At 42.8% G+C, this 18,830-nt stretch overlaps 1 protein-coding gene across 6 annotated transcripts in view; it reads right to left on the bottom strand.

Annotated features, from left to right (window-relative positions):
• TNRC6B (trinucleotide repeat containing adaptor 6B) overlaps positions 1–18,830 on the bottom strand; it is a 154,138-nt gene that overhangs the window by 43,410 nt on the left and 91,898 nt on the right. For 4 of the 6 annotated variants that reach the window (XM_048501035.1, XM_048501031.1, XM_048501033.1 and 1 more), the window contains 3 exons: positions 14,146–16,461; positions 11,029–11,184; positions 1,591–1,769 (listed from right to left, as the gene is read on the bottom strand). In XM_048501035.1, coding sequence (XP_048356992.1) covers positions 1,591–1,769; positions 11,029–11,184; positions 14,146–16,461 — 2,651 coding nt within the window. The remainder of the gene's footprint in view (positions 1–1,590; positions 1,770–11,028; positions 11,185–14,145; positions 16,462–18,830) is intronic. The other 2 variants (XM_048501032.1, XM_048501036.1) reach the window with 1 other exon arrangement.

Raw genomic sequence — 18,830 nt, 5'->3', positions numbered from 1 at the left:
TTCCTCGTTATATCAATTATTCAAAGTACTGTTTACAGAGGGCGTTTTGCTGATAAATTTACGTCTGTTTCTGAAATGTCTAATGCAGTGGCTCTCAACCTGTGGGTTGTGACCCCTTGGGGGGCTGAACGACCCTTTCACAGGGGTCGCCTAAGACTCTCTGCATCAGTGTTCTCCATCTGTAAAATTGATAAATGTTAGGGTTGGGGGTCACCACAACATGAGGAACTGTATTAAAGGGTTGCGGCATTAGGAAGGTTGAGAACCACTGGTCTAATGGTTGAAGAATCACATATTCCCATGCCACTAAATGAGAAGTACACTGAGATCAGATGGACCCATTATGGCTGACAAAGTACTTTGTATCCAATTAGACATGCTTCCCTATTCTCAGTCCAGAGGAAACTACCACTGATATTAGCGGTCAGAGTTCCTCAAGGAGCCCAAGTTCCATATTTCAATTGGCTGAATTTTTTAAAAAGATCTACTGTGGCTGAAAGGGTGAAAACCAAGCAACATGAAATGTCGAAGAATGTTCTCCCTCCTATTAACTTATTTTTTTGTGTTCTTGCAATTTGTTTCTATATTGCTACCTGCTTTCAGTCTTAAGAAAAAAATCAATCAACAAAGCAGTTTTGCGTTCCCAACAAAATCTGTTGGGCCAGTATTAGTACTTATCACTGTACATAGTTAACAATTCTTCCTAAACAGTTATACCCCTCTAAGTGTATTGAAATCAGTGGCTAACTATTAAGAGTACTGAAGTCAGTTGGGCCAACTATTAGTAATCACTGTACACAGTTAACAGTTCATTCTAAACAGTTATACCCTTCTAAGGATATTGAAGTCAATGGCCTGCTTATGATTGCACTTTGTGGAAGGAGAGATCCAGCACCACTCCTTTAAGCTGAGCTATGGGGGGAGAAACAGAGCTGCATTACAGTAATTGCCATGCTGGTTGGTGGGGATGATACAAACATTTTTTTGGGGGCGGGGTGTTGGGTGAGGGTTATCTCTCCTTCCACCCCAGCTCTGGCCTATATCATGGAGAGAAGTCACCCAGATACTCTGTTTCCCATGAGGCTGCTCTTGTACCTCCTGGCTCTCTCTGGGACTTTACCTGGCAGGAAGGGAGCAGATCTCACTACATCCTCCTTGGCCTGGGGCTGCACACTATAGACACCCTGGCCACCCCACTTTGGTTCTGTCTCCCCCATTCCCCCCTGTCCTCACAAGCCAAGACTCTTCCACTTGGCCTTAGTGCTGGGGTTGCCTATCACCGACTTGTGACTCCGTGGCCATTGTTGCTGAACAGTCTGGCTTAGAGAAGGAACACAGTGCACAGCAAAAACTCATCAAGCAGCTGAGTGACCATATGACCAGGTCTGACCACTATTCCAGAGCTGGGAAGTAGAGAGGCATGTCAAGCCACCCAAGCAAGCAGTGTGAGAAACAGCAAGGGGGGGGGGATGGAGTTGGAAGGAATCCTGGTCTCTGGAGACTTATGACTCTTTATTGCAAGCATTTGAGATAGTTTTTATTACCCTTGTTCAGCTTGAGATACTATCATACAAGCACCAGATTTCTCACCTTAATTTGTGGTTTCTTTCCTCCTTGTCCCCAGTTTGCTGAATTATGGGAGGAACTGCTTCCCTGAGAGCCTGCTGTGTTCCAGACTCCTCCCTCCTCTTCCTCTTCCCAGCTGGAATGCCGTGTTCCAGATAGTGGCCCATCATTTTCCCCGCAGCCATCTTGAGATGGTTTGGAACCTTTTAAGGAAATCAAAATATCAGCAAAAGAAAACCACAATTATCTACACACTACAGTTTATAACAACATACGGCAATGACTAATCGTTTGCAAAGTGCTTGATTCTATGAATACCTGCTTGGAATCAAGTCCCCCCCTGATAAATGAGGCTTATCCCTATTCATAAGATGAAAGCCTCAACCTACTTTTATTCCGTTTTCAGACACTCAAGTCAAACTATGTCACTCTAAGAAAATACTATTTTGAATAATTAACTAAGTAGTATTTATTTTCTGTGTATTTATTACCTGCCCATCAGATGTAAAGAATAGTTAACAATAGCCCTTCATTTCTCAGTTCAACATCCCTCAACTGTCAAAACTGCATTTTACTGATTCTGTAACATGGCCCCTTGTTTTGGTCTACTTTAAAAAATAGCCAAAAAGCTGTCCAAGAAGATTGTTTGATAATTTAAGGAAGAAGATGGCTGAGTGTCATCCAGGCCTTCCATCAAAGAGAAATGGGATTTTATTCCAAGAAAGTATAATATCCCTTCAAGTACTAGGTAACATCCAAATTAGTCCTTTTCTCTCTATACTTAACATGCTTTCTAGAACAAACACCCAGTTTGCTAACACAAAAACTACAAAGTGCTTTACCACAGTACCACAAAAGTAACTAGTAGCGCAATCATAAACATGGGTACACCATTTTAAGTCCACTGAAGCGGACTTCGAAGGGTGGAACTAGTCTTAGGGTTGCCCTGTTAAGTTGATAATTTATCTAGAACATGTCTGTATTCCTTCTCCAGGAGCCCTGCCTTAGGCAATTGAAAAGTAAAACATGGCAAGTTCTAAACAGATAAAATAGTTTAAAATTAACAACCAATTGCTACAGCATTTTAAAAAATATCCACAACAAATATATAACATAAAACACTTAACAGCTTAAAATATCACAAAACAAGCTACAGTAAACTGTTAAAACAATTTTAAAAGATCAACCCATAACTAAAAGCCTAAGTAAAAGAATGTCTGATGCCGCAAAAATATTACAAGCATTCTACAGGCACCATTGAAAAAGCCATTTCTAGTCACCAACCATCTCGCTTCTGCCAGTAGAAGCACAGAGAGCAGGAACTGTGACAAGTATCTGCACAGTATGGGAAGTACTGGCCCTTCAAGTACACAAGCCCCAAGCCATTTAGAGTTTCCTAGGTAAGAGCCAGAACTCTGAATTGCATACGGAAACAAATGAGCAGCCAGTGATTAGTGATCAGAATGGGATTTTTTTTTAAAAAAAGCCAGCTTCATTGCGTAGAATAAATCCAGCCTTACGCTAATAATCAGTAAAGTTACAATAGGATTCTTTACTATTTGGAATAATAACTTATTAATAATAATAATAATAAATTTAGGGCATATCCTGCTTAACAAAGTTATAAATCTGCCAGCTTCCAGTCTCGAACTACACAACTTCCCAGAATGATTACTGCAGTACTCTTTGGTAATCTGACAAAAACATTAACTTGGAGTAAGGTAATCCAACTGGAATTCAATAAATTACATTATTATGTAGCATAGTCAAGAAAATATAGTTTTGGTAACAGGAACAAAAAAACCCAAAATGTTGTATTAAGCTCACAACTTGCCTGAGATGGTAGACTTATTTGATTACTAAAGATCCACAGCAAGGAGCACTAGTTTCTGAGGTCAGAAATCAGTCCCTCTCTGGTATCTTGGTAAAAGGCACAGCATAGAATTCAGCAAGAATAGCTTCCATTAATTCTATACTGACACTTTGGAATAGCCTGGCTGAATTCTTACAGAAAAACATTATGTGAGAACAAGCCACAGATTTCAGGTGACACAAAAAAGCCAGGAAGATTGAATGGGTTTGGTTTGTTTTTGTTTTTTTGGCAAAGAAATGAGATTCTTTGTTGCTTCCCTGGCCCAACATTCCTCTGAGCAACAGATCTTTGCAAGTGGCTCAGAACCAAACAGATCAAGCCTGCAAAAGTTTTCTCTATTATTGAGTTTTCACCTAATTGAAGGGAGGAGTGTAACAGTACACCTTCATTTAAAATGAACAGCTGACTTCCCAAGGAGATTCCTTTTATTTGCAAAGAGGACACTGTCCCACCAACAGTCCCTGGAGGCAGGAAGTAGGTTGTTCCTTCAATCTCCAGTGGGATGGAGTGCCCAGCATCGACAGCTAAGCAACTCATCATAAAGCCTGCCTGATCAAAAATGAACAGCAGCTCTGTGGGAAAAGGCAGTCACAAACAGAGAAGAAGAATTTGGATTTACACCCCGCTTTTTGCAACTGTAAGGAATCTCAATGTGGCTTACAAATGCCTTCCCTTCCTCTCCCCACAACAAACACCTTGTGAAGCAGATGGGGCTAAGAGTTCTGAGAGCTGTGACTAGCCCAAGGTCACCAAGCAGGCTACATGCATAGGATGAGGAAACAAATCCAGCACACCAGATAAGAGTACATCGCTCACGTGGAGGAGTGAGGAATGAAACCCAGTTCTCCAAAATAGAGTCCACTGCTCTTAACCATTATGTAACCATAGAATAGTCCACCAGAGGGATAACAGCCCACAGAAAAACATGGACAGCTATTAATAGTGCCCCCAATTCCTAAGCTCTTCTGGCTGAAATTACTGCCACTAAGGAGTATAAAGTGTTTTGTCAAAAAACCCTTTGGAGACTTGGAGATGCTCGGGTCAAGCTTTGTAAAACTACATGTAATCTAAGGTGGATGGATGAGATAGGGCAGCCCTTTTGAAATGATCTGATCCGAGGATGTTGAGACGCTGGATATCTTTCCACAGGAGAAAACACAGATCCTAGGGTGGCTACTTGTCTATGTAGTATATTAAGTCTCAGATAGTGGGATACTCCATTCTGGAAGCATGTTACCTGTGGTTACTCTGAATCTACTAGGTTGTAGATTTTGTATCTGTACCACCTAACAAATGCTTTCCAGGAAGTACATTCTAGATATAGACTTATTGGTATATAGACTTCTTAGTATAGTAGAAGCCATCTGTTCAGAGAATCCTTATCCTGCATAGAGTTTTCTGCTCAATCTCCATGCAGTTAGACTGAACATTCGGCATTCAAATGAACTATCAGGCCTTGAGTCAGCAAATCCAGTGAAGACAGGTAGCTTCCATAGAGACGGCACCAATACAGCCTGAACACTCAAGAACCAGGGTCTCCAAGGCCAAGCTGGGGCCAAATCAGTTCCACTTTTCCTCCACCTGAGCTTGTTTCAGTCTTTTGGCAGAAGGTATGAAGGAATCCTGATGTCCACAGTGCTGTTAAGGCATCTACTACATATGCCTAAAATACAAATACCTGGTATTGAATCCTGGCACCCCCTGGCAGATCATGTGCTATTGTGTGTCCATCCCGATTCCCATGAAGTGCTGAGCCCCACCCAGACCAGCTGGCATCAGTGTTGCTGGATATCTGTAGGGATCACAGGAGACTACTCCATGGATTTCTCTTGTCCTCCATGAAAGGTTCATCTTATAACTATCCTTAAATGTTGTTTCACTGTGAGAAAGAATCATTCACTGAAACAATGAGTGTGCCCCCACCCATGGCGTCATATAATTGGCAGAAATTGTGATGCCCTGTCGTTGAGCCAAAGAACATCAGGTTGGCCAAGTGAACTGACTGGACCTGCCTGACCACTTTCATAAACTCAGGTAGGAGGAAGAACATGCTGTGGGTAGAATCTGTGACTGCCCCATGTGGAGAATAGAATGCAAGGGAATTGGGTAACTCTTCTGGCAGTTTTGTTGTTATTATTATTAATTTGTATATACTGTCCCTCCCCACATGAGCCCTGCAGGGATAGGGTGGGATAAAAATTGAAAAAATAAAAATAAAAGCTCAGGGCGATTGTGACAAATCCTAAAATTTGTTAAGACTCAAGAGACTCAAGGCATAAGAGTGTCTGAACTCCCACATTCAACTAGAACAGTGGTGGCAAACCTATGGCATGGGTGCCAGAGGTGGCACTCAGAGCCCTCTCTGTGGGCACGTGCAATTAGAATTCGTTGTGTGTCGCCCCTCCCACACACACATCTAGGCTGGCCTGGGCCGCTGAGCTTGATTATTAGCATTAAACCTAATGCCTAGTTTTGGGAAAGTGTAGGTGACCCTGTTAAGCACTGTTAAACCCCACTGATTTTCATTAGAAGAACTAAAGTGTGATCCTTTACCTGGGAGTAAGCTCAGTTGCTGGCAATGGGGCTTGCTTCTGAGTAAACCCTCCTAGGGTCGTGATTCACCCATTGGAAGAGTTGCACGGTGGATTCAAAGCAAAGCCACCGACTACCACCAAGCTTACTCCCGAGTAACGCACACTTTGGAGTCAACCATTTTTCTTAACTAAAATCTCAGTATCCAGATTAAATTGCAGTGTTGGCACTTTGCGATAAATAAGTAGGTTTTGGGTTGCAATTTGGGCACTCAGTCTCGAAAAGGTTCGCCATCACTGAACTAGAATAAAGTATTCACTTCCATTCTACATTGGACCATCCTGACAGACATAATCCCTTTTGGATAAAGGATGATCCAGTTTAGACCACACCATCTATTTGTCATGGAAGTTGAGAACCATTATCAGGTACTTGATGGAGGTGGGAGACTATCTGGCATATGGCTCTGAATGGAAAAAGTAGCCTCTCAGATCAGAGATGGACATTTGTGTGGGATTGGGATAATCTATTTGTGAATCTTTGAAGGGAGGGTGGCTTAGTTCCAACTCCATTTAGCATAAATATCTGGATATTTGGAATTTTCCCTTGTCTTTGGTTTTCAGTGGAAACTGGGTTGATAGGAAGTTGGGTAGGGGGTTACAGATTTCTTCAAATTTTTGTCACCACAAGGAACTCTGCATATGTCTGAGGAACCAGTTACAGCATAGGCAATTGTTTAGCTTGCTTAGTTCAACTATATTGCTTTTCATATGAATATCTCTATGTTGTTGATGTGTGCTTTCCTCTGTATTTTGTTTTGCCTGTTTTCCTCCGTCATTTTATTCCAACTATCCTTTTCATTTCCCCCTCTCTTTTACAATAAATCTTTTTTTATTTTTTGCTTCACTTAGTACAATCTATCTCTCTGGGATATTTATCTTAATCTCTTCTCCATGTGCTAGACTGCAAGTATGATGCTGGAATAGTAATAAGTTAGTTCCATTATTTCACTAGTACTTTCTAGTACTGCTAGAAAGAGTGCCCTCTCAGCAGGTTGGTCTAGAACAGCGGTTCTCAACCTGGGGGTCGGGACCCCTTCGGGGGTCAAATGACCCTTTCACAGGGGTCGCCTAAGTCTCTCTGCATCAGTGTTCTCCATCTGTAAAATGGATAAATGTTAGGGTTGGGGATCACCACAACATGAGGAACTGTATAAAAGGGTCGCGGCGTTAGGAAGGTTGAGAACCACTGGTCTAGAAGTTCTCCGGTGGTCAGGACTGGTGGCAACAGGTTACCAGAACACTTTCCAGACAACCCTTGGTCTTTCCCAGCTGAGAAAGGCACCATTTCCCTCTTCCTATTGTAATATAATTGATGAGGAAACCACGCTGCACTGAGCAGTGAATATTCAGACTGTTATCTTGGAAGGCCTTGGTTGAACAGGATCATAAGATCATCCAAGTATAGATAAATACGAATTCCCTTCACATAGAGACTTGTTAACAGAGCTACCATAAGCTTGGTGAATACGCAAGGAGCTGAGAGCAAACCAAAGGGCAGAGCCCTAAACTGCCAGTGTTGACTCTCAGAAGAGAACCTGAGGAAGATTATGTGCGAAGGAAGGATGGGAACATGGATGTATGCTTCTGTCAAATTTATGGATGCAAGAAACTCCCTTTGCTGCAGAGTTTTGGTGATGAGTGCTGAGGGTCTCCATCTTGAAGGCCAAGTACTGAATGAACTTGTTGAGACACTTCAGATTCAAAATGGCCCTCAATCCCTGTTCTTTTCTGGCACCATAAAAATGGAGTAGATGCCTGAGTATCTGTAACAGTCCAGGTGCTCGGGAGCAACAGCCGCAGAAGGCCATTGCTTTCACATCCTACATGTGAACTCCCAAAGGCACCTGGTGGGCCACTGCGAGTAGCAGAGAGCTGGACTAGATGGACTCTGGTCTGATCCAGCTGGCTTGTTCTTATGTTCTTATGTATTGCAGAGGAACAACCTTGAGGCCTCTGTCAGGTGACTGACCATATCTGATGCTTATTGCATCCTGCCTGAACACTTGGAAACTGAGGCAATTAGGAACCAATCTCAAAAAGATGAGAGAACACAATGGAAAATCCATAAGTAACCTTGTTTAGTACCCACTGATCGAATGTGATTGTATACAGGGTCTGGCAAATAACATGGCTGTGGAAGATTTACTCATGCGAGCCATGGCTTTGTGAGACTGGCACAGTTCTGCATTGCTCTTGCAATTACTAATGCCCCTGAGATATCCTTCTCCCTCCTTTGGGAGATGTACTCATGAAGCCTGGCTAGCTACACAGATGTCCGCCACTAGAATTTTTGGTAGTTCAGTAATCTTAGGAAGAAATGAATAAAGCATTTCAGAATGAAATTTCTGGGACAGTGGAGTGGCCCACTCTTCCTTCATCTCTCTGGTAAAGAACCAGAGAAATGACAAAATGAAACCTCGCTCCCTGGAATCCAAGAAAATTCCAAGGTCCCTTCATCTGGTTCTTCCAGCATGCATTTTGTGGCTCCTCTGCTTTTGGAGCTGTGAGCTTTAGTATCTTTAGAACTTTATAGAGCAGTAAAGGGAGGGGGGGTTCTCTAAGGAGAAAAATGACAGTTTAGTGTGCTGAGCAGAGGAAGGGGGCTCTTCTTCATTAGATAATTCCTCTTCCTCCAGGGCTAAGTATGCTAAGCAAGTTACTGAATACTCTTCCTCCTCATGGGATTTGAAAGATGAGGAGGATGAGGCTGCTTGTGGTGAGGCTGCTGCAGAGGCATACCTAGGCAAACTGGAGCCCTGGGCAAAGCGTGAGTTTGATGCCCCCCCATGGGCGGCCACCCTCCCCCACTGTGACCAAACAATGATTTTTTCCACCAGGTTGTTTCAAACTCACCATCACATTATAGAATATCCCCCAACTCACAAATCTGAACACAGCAATGGGCCATGCCACACAGCACAAATAATTTTTGGAAAACATTTTCAAAATGCTTTCAAAATGTTTTATTACTGCTATGAAAACATTTTATGGTGTTTTATCCAGTCGCCCCAATTGGGGGAAACAGCATCACTTTCAATGTTATTTAAACTGGGGACCCCAGATTCTCCCTTTAAGGTGGATTTAAAAGGAGAATCTGGGCTCCCTAGTTTAAACAAGTGATGCTGGAATCCACCCCCAAACAGCATCATTTTCAATGGTGTTTAAACTAGGGAGCCCAGATTCTCCTTTTAAATCCACCTTAAAGGGAGAATCTGGGGTCCCCAGTTTAAACAACATTGAGAGTAATGCTGTTTTGGGGTGGATTCTCCCCCACCCTGAAACAGCATCCCTTTCAATGTTAAAACTGGAGACCTCAGATTCTCCCTTTAAATCCATGCCGAAGGGGGTGGATTTAATAACAACCACAACCTTTATTAGGCATGGAGAGAATAAAAGAAAGAAAGAAAACAAGCATTGGAAGGAAGGGAGTGGATTTAAAAAGAGAATCTGGCGAAATTTAGGGGGTGCCTGTTGTTAGGGGTGCGATTATTAACATAGCAGCACCAAAATTTCAGAGTATCTTTGTGAGACCCTAACTGATGATACCACCCAGGTTTGGTGAAGTTTGATCCAGGGAGTCCAAAGTTATGGACCTTCAAAGGTGTAGCCCCCATCTCCTATTAACTCCCATTGGAAACAATGGGGGATGGGGCACTCCCTTTGGGAGTCCATAACTTTGGACTCCCTAAACCAAACCTCACCAAACCTGGGTGATATCATCAGGAGCGTCTCCCAAAAAATCCCTGAAATTTTGGTGCTGCTAGCCTAAAATCTGTGCCCCCTGCAGGCCAAAAAACGAAAAAACACCAAAAATACAAAATCCCCCACAAACGAACCTGCAATTTTGTCGCCCACCACAAGGTGGCGCCCTGGGCAGCTGCCCACTTTGCCCAATGGGAGGAATGCCTCTGGGCTGCTGGATCTTTTATGGCTAACTTTGTGGGCCACACACTATTGCCTAATGTGATACTGGGAAGAATGTCACTTCCAGGTGACAGGGAAGGGGGGCTGTCTGTCTGGACTACTTCAGGGGTGTCTTCAGTCCAAGATCCTATTTGTCAATAACAAATTGTCCCATCTAGGTCTTGAGTTCTATGGGGATGACAAGGTCCTCTGTCCTGTTTCCCAGTTCTGAAAAACTGCAGGGAGATCCCACTTGCTGCTTACTTATCATCTTAAAGTGTGCCTGTTTTCCAGTAGTATTAGCACTGGCAGAGTCCTCATACAATGCATGGGCCTTCCTGGTGTTCATCTGAATTTTTTCGTCAACATTCAAATGGCTGCCTCTGTCACTTTGAGAGCCTGTGGAACACTCTTGCATTGCTGTTGCTGAAAGGTGGGGCTTATGCCTTGTTGCCAGGGGACAACTGCCTCTCTTTCCCCCTTGAAGGATGCTCCAGTGTCTGACAGGACAGGCAAGGAGCCTGTTGAGTGAGGCCTTTGCCATGGCTAAGTTAGAGAACTCACAGAAAAGCAAAGTGAAAGTAGTAGAAAAGAAGCAGGATGGTTGTGTGTGTGTTTTGTTTTTGTAGACCAGAGAAGATGAGTAGACAGGCCCATTAAGTAAAGCACAGAGAAAGAAACAACCTAAGAGCTCGATGAAGAAAAAGGGAGCTCTTTCCTTGCCAGCTCTTATGAGGAGACAAGAAAATACCACTAAGTGGGGAGGGAGGGCACTCCCTCCCCACTGCAGACAGAAGGAACAACTTACTTCCTGCTTTCAGGGACTGTGCATAGGAGAGTACCCAATCATCAGTGTGTCCTTCTCCCTTGAAGTGAAAACAATGTTTTTACTTCGGTACAAGTCAAAAACTCCCATACAGCTTTTTGAACACTAGTCCTAAGAATTGTTATCGTTCTGTACTCTGTATACCCCATGTTGCAATTTATAGCATGTTACAAAAGCTACATATACTTATGAATAGAAATATATAGATAGATTCTAACCACTGCTACATGAGACTGCTACAGAAATGAAACCTGGCAGGTACTCACTAGATTTTATGGCATTTGGTGCAGCGGAGGGTCCATTTCCCCAACCGGTAGAAGCCCCTGCATCATCTACTTCACCCCATCCAGGACTGGTTTCATTTGGTTCGCCCCAAGCAGCTGTACCATTATCTGGAGCAGGAGGTGTGCTTTTGTTCCAGACTTCACACAGAAAGAGTTTTCATTATGAACAACTCATGAAGTGAAACTAATTTCTCACACTTAGCATAGCATTACTGGAGGGATCATTAACTTTTTCTTATATAACTAAACCCATTCTGCTGTTATTTCACACTTTAGCAATCCTTCTGGCACTGCTTGATTCTTTGCGCTAGAAAGCAGCTCTCAAATAACAATGTGACAAAATACTAATGTTTACTACTGGGTCACACCCAAGCCATGTTTTCCAGTTAATAATTAGCAGTTCAACAGATGAAGAACAAGAGCAAATATTAGGTGGATATTTTAACAAGGTAGAGTTGAACAAGATCAGAAAAACGGTTTTAGAAGGGTGAAACGACATGCTATGTGGCAGTTTTTACTGTACTATTATTACCTGCAATATTCAAAGAAAGCATGGGTCTGGTATACTGGTAGGAGTAAAAGCAGGTGGGGTGGTTTTTCAGGGGCAAAGTAGCTAAAAGGGGAAAAAAGGTTCCCTTTTCTAATGCCAACTTCCCTTGTGGAAACAGCAAGCAAAGAGAAGCAGCCGTGAAGCTTCATTACACAAGTCCAATGTAACACAGTTTGCCTATATAGTACTCTTTACACAAAGCTATGCAACAATCCCCTCAAGCAACAGTCCCCTCCAAATTTTGTCAGACCAAAAGCAAAATCTACAGAATCAAATGTCTGAGAAAAGCCAAAAACACGCTTACAACAAAACATATTATCAATAATCAAATGCGTTCATTTAATCTTACTGAAGAAAAGTGAGTCTTAGTTAACAAGCACAAACTATCTGATAAATTATTATCAATGGTACCTTGCTGTAGATGGTGGCCATGAACCAAAGCAGTGAACTACACATGCCTATCTGCCAATCAGACTGGAAATTCTACTCACCTATTGGGGGGGGGGGGGGGGAGATTCAATTCTCACAGGCAATTGTCAGCATGTTAAAGCTACTAGAACCAATCATCTGCATGGTTTACAAAATGTGGGGAGATCCTGCTGTGGAAACCAGCTAGGAACATTTGAGGTCCATCTAGGCTGACTTTTTCTCTTCCCACTCTGCAGGTATTTAACTTGGGAAAGCAGAAGCGTGAGCCCCTCAGCAAGAATCAAAGAGCTTTTGGCCCTTAGCTGTTAGCTGACAGCCTGGGATCTACTTAGGTCAGCTTGCCAGACCCACACCATCCCAGATCAGTTTGCTTTTTTTCTAATTTGGAACCTTTTTCACTAAGTGAGCTGCTTTGGATCCCTCTGGGTTTTCAAATGCTCAACTAATTACAGTATTCATATAGTCCAGAGAGCTGGACAAAGGGAGACATCCATGGGAAGTATATACACATTTTCTGACCAGCAGGCTATCCACATGCTGAAGCCTACTTCCACACATAGATCTCCTTCACTAGATATGAATGAACAGGTAAAGAAGCTGGCACCCTACCTTTCCCAGTCCAATCTGGCCTCAGTGACCCATGCAACAGTCACCTCCAGAGTAGACTTCTGCAATTTGCTCTACATATGGCTACCCTTGGGCCTGTTCTGGAAGGACTAGCTGGTCCAGAATGCAGCAGCGAGGATCCTTACAGGGACCTTATGGCGGGCACACACACAACCTGTGCTCCGCCAGCTGCACTGGTTCCAGGAGGACTACTGGATCAGATTCAAGGTCATTGTACTAACATACAAAGCCCTAAACCGTCTGGGACACATGTACCTACAGAACAGTCTCTCCATTCCCCAAAGAGCACTTAAATCTGCAAATAATAATCTGCTGGTGATCCCTGGCCAAAAAAAAGGCCAGCTAGCCTCAATCAGGGCCAGGTTTTTTCAGCCTTAGCCCCAATCTGGTGAAACGCTCTATCCAATGAATGTGGAACCTTCAGCAGTTCTGCAGGGCCTGTAAGACAGAGCTGTTCCACCAGGTGTAAAGTTGAGGCAGCTATGATACCATTGGGCCTCCCCCTCCTCTTTTTACTGAAGTACACTATCAATCTCTTGGGAGTCTACAATATAGTTGATCACCGTGTTGTTGGTTGTAATATTTCTTTATGAGAGTGCTGTTCATATTTTAATATTTTATATTTATATTGTTGTTAACATTATGTGAGCCTCCCCGAGCCCGAAAGGGGAGGGATGGCATAGTAAATCCAATAAATAACAATAATAAAAATAATAATGTCTCAAACCAAAGAAAAAGGGAAGATGGGAAACTTGCACAAGGCTTCCTTTAGAGCATATCTGAACAAGCAGAGTTCTACAGGTTGGGTTGTACTGACTGTGCACCGCACACAGATATGTCTGGGATCCAGACAGTGTATGATTTATTGTTTGCTTTATATCCAGCCTTTTTCCCCAACAGGGACCCAAAGCAGCTTACATTGCTCTCCTCTCTGCCACAACAATCATTTGAGGTAGGTTAGGCTGAGAGTATATGACAGACCCAAGGCCACTAAGCAAGATTCCACAGCAAAGTGAGGATCTGAACCTGGGTCTCCCAAAAGCCTAGTCCCACATTCTAGCCACTGCACTACAATGGTTGGTATGCTACCTGCTTAAGGTTGATACCTGGGTTGGAGGTGGGAGCAAGACTGACATGAAATCATTCTGTACCACAATATTCATGTTAGATGAAGGCATAAAGCATCCTGGACCTCCTCATTCATTGGGCTGTCGTATCAGTCACACATATGGCTTAACTTACAAACAGTCAAGGTTTAACAAGAAGGCTATGACTATAGAGAGTACAACTATTCAGTTTTTATATTCACATATCAGAGCACAAGCGTAAAGAAACACTCCGCTATGCAGAGCTGCTTGTTTTCAAGACAACTTTAAATGATACAGAACTATAGCTACAGATCTGGAAGTGTTCCCTTATTATATTTAGAATTCTAATTAACAGTTTATTGTTCACACTTCATACTACAACAAAAGCAAAATAGAACAGAATACCTGAGGTTGCCGATTTGGTAGTCCTTGGAGTAGGGAGGTTCTGTTCTCGTGGAGGTTGTCCACCCTGTGAGTTCTTGTCCCACAGGTTCACATTCTTGTAGTTGTAACTGTTAGGGTCACCCCATGCTGAAGTGCCATCATCAATATCCATTTTTCGACTAACTGATTGGGGGGATGGTTCTTCCCAGCCACTGGGTTCCTCATCCTTTGAGGCAGCTGGCTGAGGCCCACTATTCCAGTTAGGATTTGGTGGCCTCCCATTACCTGGGGGCTGTGGAGGTGGACCCCAGGAACCAGGTGTTTCTGGCTGCTGATGGTACTGTTGTTGCTGATTATTCCAAGAACTGGGTTGGCGACCGTTATCATTCCATGCTGGAGCTCTTTTATTATTATTATCCCACCCTCCTTTTGAAGAACAATTTACATTTGCACCCCAAGTCCCAATCTCATTTTGACTAGCTTCACCCCAACCCGACACTGACTTGTTTCCTGAACTTTCCCAATTACTGTTTTTTGTTTGGTCAACTTCCTCTCCCCAGCCATTCTTCCCAGAAGACCACCCTTGATTAGGCGGCCGTCCATTCCATCCTGGGTCCTTGCTTGAATTCTCATTCCAAGTTGCTGTCACCTTTTCATCTGGTCTTCCTCCTCCCCAGTTAGAACAATTGTTCTTGTAATCATTCCATCCTCCAGTGTTTTTGGGCTCTTTCCACTCTGTTGGAGTAGAGACCTCCCCCCATCCAGACTTGATTTGATTGCTTTGGCTGGGTGCATCTCCCCAGCCCCCTGAGCTCTTTGTCTGTATGGAAGAATTCTCCCACCCCTCAGTTCCTTTATCAGTCTTTCCCTCAGGCCTTGGCATCTCTTCGATATCCCAAACAGTGTCCTGTTTGATCTGAGTTTGACCCCAGCCAGTATTTGAAAGCACTCGGGGGTCCAAATCAGTCCTGCTCAGCAAAGTTTGCAAGACCGCCTGGCAATCAGGATGTGTAGGCCTGTATGATCTACGTCCAGAATTGTGACTGTCACTACTTCCTGCTTTGTGGTTACTTCCAGTGCTTTGACCTCCAACTTCACTTCCTGTAGAGCTGGAAGATCTTCCCCAACAGGGAGCCTGGGAATTGCCTTGGTTTTCAGGAAGGGGATGGCCCTTTTGATTGTCCCATGCTCCAGTGCTAGAATTTGGTTGGTTTGGACCACTCCATTCTCCAATCTTCAGTTCATCAGACCCAGACGGCTGTTTCCATTCTCCCTGAGACACCCCTGATGTCATTTTGTTCCCTTCACTCCATTTGCTTTCACTAGAGTGTTGAGGGCCAAAGGTCCAAGACCCATCACCCGTAGACCTGTTGCCATTATCCCAAGAATCATTTCTTGACCCATTCGATTTTTGAACAGGACCTCCCTTCCATGAGTCCTCCCTATCTTTTCCATTGTTCCCATGATTTCCAGAATTGCTTTGACCAGAGACACTGTCCAGTCCAGAAGGCCCCCTTACTGTACCCCAAGATCCAACACTCCCAGTCTTTCTCTCTCCAGTGCTTTGTGAAGGGGTATCAGTGCTCCTGGAAGCGTTCCCAAAACCCATTTCAAAGGACATTCCCTTATTCTCCATTGGGTTTGGTGAACTTAAGTTCAAAGAGTTAGTGTTTCCATTTTTTGGTCCATCAGTGTTGTGAATTGGAGCCTGCTCTCTGCTAGAGACAAAGTTAACACCCGCATTTTCCATCTTTGACTGCTGTTCCCTAGAAGTCTGACCTGCTGTACTAATCTGTGCATTGGAGCTACCATTATCAGATTCTGAAATCCCTTTCCTTGAATTTCCCTCTTGAATCAGTGCTGGCCAAGCTGATGGGTTGCTATTTGGGTTAAAGTTGCTGAAGCCAGAGCTGGGGCCAATTCTGTCCTGCCCACTCAAGTTCCTCCAGCTTGCTAGACCATTGTTACTGTCTGCTGCAGGGTTGGAAGATTGAACAGATTTAGCCTTAGGGTCAGATTTCCAGGCCCCAAGATTACATTCGTTACCAGAGCTTACAGACTGGCACTGGTTTCCTTTTCCTTTGTTGCTAGTGGTGCTTCCTGGCAGAGTGCTCTTCTCCAAGCCAGGGTTCGAGGCACTGTTGTTGTCTGTGGTGTTTTCGGAAGAAGACTCAGTATCTTTGCTGGCAATACAAGGCCACTCTTCCATGTCAGACCCGTCTACAATCACCTTGTCCCAGACATGAGTTGGGTTGGCATTGGTGCTGTTGGAGGAGGCTCCAGGACCCCAAGTGGAATTTGCATAATTTGAAGCAGCAGCACCTCCAGTTGTTGAATCTGAAATGAAACAAGATCCCAATTATTCATAAGAACACCAATGGTCTCCAGAAGAACAGACCATTGTTTCAGCATTTGAATTACAAATTATATATAGGATGTCATTTTTGGTGATGAGAATGACCTTAAAAGGCTTTTTCAAATGGATTAGAGAAATTCATGGAAGATTAATGATTACTAGTCACTTCCACAGAATGTTCAGTTAGCATGCCTATGAAAACATTCCTGGAGAAACAAACTGGGAAGGTCTGTTACTTGCAACTCTTCTGTGAGCTTCCCAGAGACCATGTTGCCTGTCACAGTTAGAAACAAGATGCTGGACTAGATAAACTCTTAGACTGATCCAACAGGTTTCTTCTCATACTGCTTTTAATTTTGTATAAATAATTGATATTAGTGCCAAAAAGAGCCTTATTAACTGTTACAAAATTTTAAATATTCTTCATACTACGTAAGAAACAGCAGAATAATAAATAAAACCCTCTTTTAGTCTGGGATCAACTGCATTCATGAGCTTTCAGACACAGCTGGCATGAGATTGACAGGGATTACATAAAAACCAATAGTCAGCTTGAGAAGGATGTATATAGACAACAACTCAAACCTAAGGGAAAATCTAAAGAACTCTTAATACACTTATTACTTAAGAGCTTGCATTCTGCATAGCTATTTCATTTAGCTGTCACAGTATCTACCAGCAGTAGTCATACCTTTTATAGACCTACCTACTTGGTCTATTTTTTAAAAAGTCATCTAAGCCATCAATACAATTTACAGGCAAAAATTCAGTATGTTAACTATGCATTATATAAAGATGCACTTCATTTTGTCAGAACTACATCTACTACTGATCAGTTTTCCTGGGAGGCGTACGTTCTTGCTGTCATTTGTTATACCTAGTATCTGCAATCAAATCATGCCAAGTGATAATGTTACTTTATTCTGCTCTTGTTAAACCTCCCCTAGTGTATTATGTTCAGTTTTAGGCAGCCCAGCTTAAAAAGGATGTACACAAGCTGGAACTGTCCAGAGGAGGCAATGAAGATGGTGAGGGAATTTGGAGACCTGTGAGGGAAGGCTGAAAGAGTTTGGTATGTTTAGTCCGGAGAGGAGACAACTGAGAGGTGATATAATAACCATCTTCAAGTACTTGAAGAGCTGTCAATTTAGAGGATGGTGAGGGGTTGTTTTCTGTTGCTCCAGAAAGTTGAACCAAAACCAAAAGGTTAAAATTAAATCTAGAGTTTTCAGGTAAACATTAGGAGGAACTTCCTAATTGTTAGAGCAGTTCCTCAGTAGAACAGGCTTCCTAAGGAGGTGGTGGGCTCTCCTTCTTTGGAGGTTTTTAAGCAGAGGCTAGATGGTCATCAGGCAGCACTGCTGATTCTGTGAACTTAGGCAAATCACAAGAAGGGCAGAAAGGATTTTATCAGTGCTCAGCAACCATGGCCCTTTCTTACATCCCCAAGATAATGCGGATTACCACTTTGGCATCAGGAAGCAATTTTCCTCCAGGTCAGATTGGTCAGGGATCCTGGCGGGTTTTCTGGTTTTTTTGGCCATCTTCTGGGAATGGAACAGGGATCATTGGGGGTGCGGAAGGGGAGGTAGTTGTGAATTTCCTGTACTGTAGAGTGGGTTGGACTAGATGACCCTGGAGACCCCTTCCAACTATTTTTTTATGATTTTATGGAAATAATTCTTCCTCTGAACATGGAAAAAGTAACCAGAAGTACCACCATGGATTTGCAAAGCTTTTGGTTCAATTCAAACAAAAAAGTAACTGAAAATTCTATTAATTATTAGGTCTCTAGCACAGATATACCTAACTAGAAAAAGAACCATTCGGTTATATTTATACAAATTCACAAGCAGAAAAATGTTAATGCTATGGTTGGTGCCAAAGAATTATTCAGTTCAGACTTCCCACAGTTAAAATAGGCAGAAAAACACCATTGGGAATTAAAGATAAATCTAAATTTCTTAAATAAATAACTAGATTTGTGACCAATAGAACCAAAAAGATTTTCATGGTGTAAGCTTTTGAGAGTCAGAGCTGCCTTCTTCAGAAAAGAGCTCTGACTTGAAAGCTTATACCTGGAAAATCTGGTTGGTCTCTGAACTGCTATATGACTCAAATCTAACTGTTCTACTACACAAGGTACTGTTACAGTTACAGAATAAAGTACCTCTAAATGGAAAACTGAATCCATCTGATACTCCACTAAAAACATATTTTAATTGCTACCCATTCTAAAATATGTAAAATTAAATTTATAATGTCCTGTGATACTAATTCGTAATTGTACGGTTTAAGAATTCAAGAAGGCTACATTCTTGCATAGAACTAAAGCACAGACCTTACCTGT

The sequence above is a fragment of the Sphaerodactylus townsendi genome, linkage group LG06 (genome assembly GCF_021028975.2).
Source record: "Sphaerodactylus townsendi isolate TG3544 linkage group LG06, MPM_Stown_v2.3, whole genome shotgun sequence".
NCBI classification, from domain to species: Eukaryota; Metazoa; Chordata; class Lepidosauria; order Squamata; family Sphaerodactylidae; genus Sphaerodactylus; species Sphaerodactylus townsendi.
The sequence above is the reverse complement of the archived record's forward strand: the minus strand, read 5'-3'. Positions and strand labels throughout refer to the sequence as shown.